A 3,401-nucleotide genomic window follows, 5' to 3' on the forward strand; every position below is an offset into this window, starting at 1 on the left:
TAACAATATAATCTGTAATGTTATATTTTTCGGCTGCTTTATGTTGTCAGGTATAAAACCAAGTTGTTCTGGAACACATTTATGTTTGAATTCCATAAGTCTGCTTATCATTATTCGTTTCGGTAACGCAGAAGACTTTAACCTACATAGTCTACCAAAAAATAAAAGTTTACATCTGTTGATAATGCTTTCAACTGAAAACCAACCTAGAAGACTTGTACATTTGTCAGAACGGGTTCGTTTTGGAAGTCCTTTAATAATTTTACACACAAATCTGTGAGATCTTTCTAACATCGTAAGTTCTGTTTGAGTCAAATTGTTCCATAACTCACCAGACGTCGCGCAAGATACTGGTGACAATTTGAAGGTGATTCGAGAAAAATCGGCGAAAAGGCTAACTGTCCGTTTAGGACGCAACAATTTGCAGAATCGCTAAATAATTTTCGTTACCCAATCTAATGGCAACAAAATATCTGTTTTTCATGATATTTTTTTCACGAATAGGTTTCGATTTGAAGCGCTAAATTTTATGAAATAGGCAATTTTGCCGTGTAATGCGTAACATTGAACATTGAGATCTCCAAACATTTTTGAGAATGAAATATGGATTGAGTAGCCAAAGGTAGTTCTCATTTGGAAGGAATTAAGAACCATATGTAAAGTTTTGAATTACATAATTTTACTTACATATATGACGTCATACATGTAGAAAAATGACGTCATAGCAACTTTTTGATCTTGTAATGGTGACAAATAATCTAGACTCCAACTGCAAACTTTGAAGATCAAATTCATATACTGAAGGTAATTTTAAAAGGATATCGTTTATATTTATAATTTATAAATTACAAACATTTCTGTTTAAATTGGTACCAAACTTTTTTAGTTTACTTGTTAAAAAACTATTGAAAAAATTTAAAATCAGAAAAAATGTCCCGTATCATCTGAAATCCAAACAAATATTCCATTTTGACGATTTCGGGATCTACGATGTATCGCGATTAAATCAGAAGAAAAATACTGATACAGATTTCAAAAATTACAACAAATACTGAACATGATAATATAAATACTGGCTGTTTTTATATTTTATCCTTTTCGCAAATAAAGAAAAGAAAAATCAGAAAAAATGTCCAATGAGACAAAAAACGTCGAAAAATAATGAAACGTCATATTTCACACAGAGTCAATACGCAAAAGAAATTATAAGAAGAACTTGTAAAGAATCGATCTCCAAACATGAAACGATATGGGCATGTTTTTGCCTTAGGGAGCTTCCATTTGATTTTTAAGGGGGGGGGGGGGGGCTAGAATGAAATTTGAAAAAGAGGGAGGACAGGGGTTTTGAGTGTAAAAAAAAGGCAGACAGGAGTTTCGAGTAAAAAAATAATGAATAAGAATGGAAACGGGGAATATGTCAAAGAGATAACAACCCGACCAAAACGTAGAAAACAGCTCAAGGCCACCAATGGGTCTTCAACATGCGAGAAATCCCGCACCCAGAGGAGGTCTTGAGTAGGCCCCGAAATCCTAATGTATACTAGATCAAGAAAATGGACGCCACTCTTCACTTCGAAACACAGAGATGAACTAAAAGTAAAAAAATATAAAAGACTAACAAAAGCTATAGGTACCTGACTTAGGACAGGCGCGAACTGCGGTGGGGTTAAAAGGGCAGGATGAGCAGTTGGCAAACAAACCCAGGATAAACTTGATTAAAATCAAATGGTTGCTCCCTTAATGAAATAAAAATATTATTCTATATTAAAATTCGTAAAAAATGATTTGACTTTAGGAAGTTCTGGAACAATCTAAAAGAAGAGTTACCATATTAGATAATTTTCGTAGACAAAACAAGAGGCACCAATCCCTTCAAACAACCGAAATGATCTCTGGTGTTTCAGGAGAATGATTAGTTCCAAAAAAATAAAACACGAGACAAAAAAGACTCATATTTAATTATTGAATGTATTTATAAACCAACAATCAATTAAAATAATCGGACTTAAAAAAATCAGACCAAAATTTTGTGTACATTCAAATATAAATATGCTTTCAGAAATATGAATAACAGAAAAAAAAGTAAACTTTCGGCTAAGGAAATACTTATTAGGAACAGAGAACGAAAAAGGCTTCAGAAAAATGAAACGAGTAGAAAATCTTATGGAAAGTTGTACAAGAATAAAGAGAGCGAGACAAAAACATATAGTCAAACGATTAATGCAAGAAAAAAGAGAGAACAAAGGGAGAAATCTAAGAAAATAAATGAAAGAAAACTGAAAAATAAAATGAATGTCCGTAAACACAGAGGTAAAAAAAATGTAGAACTTTCATCAATGTCACTTGTTGTACCAGAAGGTTCAAATGTTTTCAAAAACAGAATGGAAAAGGCCAGAGCCCTAAGAAAATTTAAAGAAGGTTTACCAAAATCTCCATCTAAACGATGCGCAGTTATATCGACTTATTTGGCCCGCAGATCCCCTCGATCGCCAACAATAGCTAATCTGAAACATTCAGTTTCGCCAGTTGAAATGGCCGTCGTTGCAGATATTCAAGAAATAATAAAATCTACAAAATTAAAGCGATCTAAGAATGCACGTTCGGTAATGAATTCTGTTACTGCATCAATCAGCGGGGAAAATTTAGCAAACTCGAGAGGTAAAATTAAACTGTGTAAAAATTTAGGTTTGCCAGCAAGAAGGGTTGCTGGAGGCCAGCGTATTAGGTCTAGAATTCTTAAAAGTGAATCGTCTGCATGGGCTCTTACGCAACAGAAAACAAGAAAAGATTCCATTTCAGAAGAAACAAAGAAAACAGTTTATAACTTTTGGCTCTCTGATGGCATATCACACCCGACCGGCAACAAATCCGATATCAAAAGAGAACGATTGGGACCAAACTTATATACTTCGCATATGACACACGTGCTGGAAAAAACACAAACTGATGCGTAATTAGATTTTGTCGCCAAATATCCGGAAATTAAAATTGGACAAAGAGCATTGGAGAAACTTCGACCGTTTTTCGTAAGACCTGCATCTGAAAAAGATAGAAATACATGCTGTTGTAGATATCACGTGGAAGCAAACCTTGTTTTCAAAGCATGTATGAAGTTCAGAAAATCGTGTGACAGGGAAACCGATTCGCAAGAAAGTGACTATCCCGTATTTGAGAAAATGTCAGACCTTATACATATTACGCTATGTCCAAAAGTAAATGGATTTTATAGAAAAAATTGTCTTGACCGAAAATGTAGCCTTTGCGGAGTTGGTAATTTCAAACTTTCACCCAACGAATCACAGTCGTCTTCAACTGTTGAATGGCAAAAATATGAATATATTACTGAAAAATCGAAGGGTAAAAATGTAAGGCGCCGACTGACCCTGATAAAAAAGAAAACT

The 3,401-nt window shown here is 34.1% G+C and overlaps 1 protein-coding gene across 1 annotated transcript; it reads left to right on the plus strand.

Annotated features, from left to right (window-relative positions):
• Nucleotides 1-339: 339 nt before the first annotated feature.
• LOC134691668 (uncharacterized) lies at nt 340-2,954 on the plus strand. The gene is made up of 2 exons (XM_063552263.1): nt 340-804; nt 2,060-2,954. Exon 2 carries the CDS (start codon nt 2,064-2,066, stop codon nt 2,952-2,954), a length of 891 nt encoding a protein of 296 aa, XP_063408333.1. The 5' UTR covers nt 340-804; nt 2,060-2,063.
• The last annotated feature ends 447 nt before the right edge of the window (nt 2,955-3,401 follow it).

Source organism: Mytilus trossulus, chromosome 1, assembly GCF_036588685.1.
Source record: "Mytilus trossulus isolate FHL-02 chromosome 1, PNRI_Mtr1.1.1.hap1, whole genome shotgun sequence".
In the NCBI taxonomy this organism is placed as follows: Eukaryota; Metazoa; Mollusca; class Bivalvia; order Mytilida; family Mytilidae; genus Mytilus; species Mytilus trossulus.

Excerpts from the sequence above, each read along its gene's own strand:
- LOC134691668 (XM_063552263.1), top strand. The coding sequence starts at position 2,064 with ATGAATAACAGAAAAAAAAGTAAACTTTCGGCTAAGGAAATACTTATT.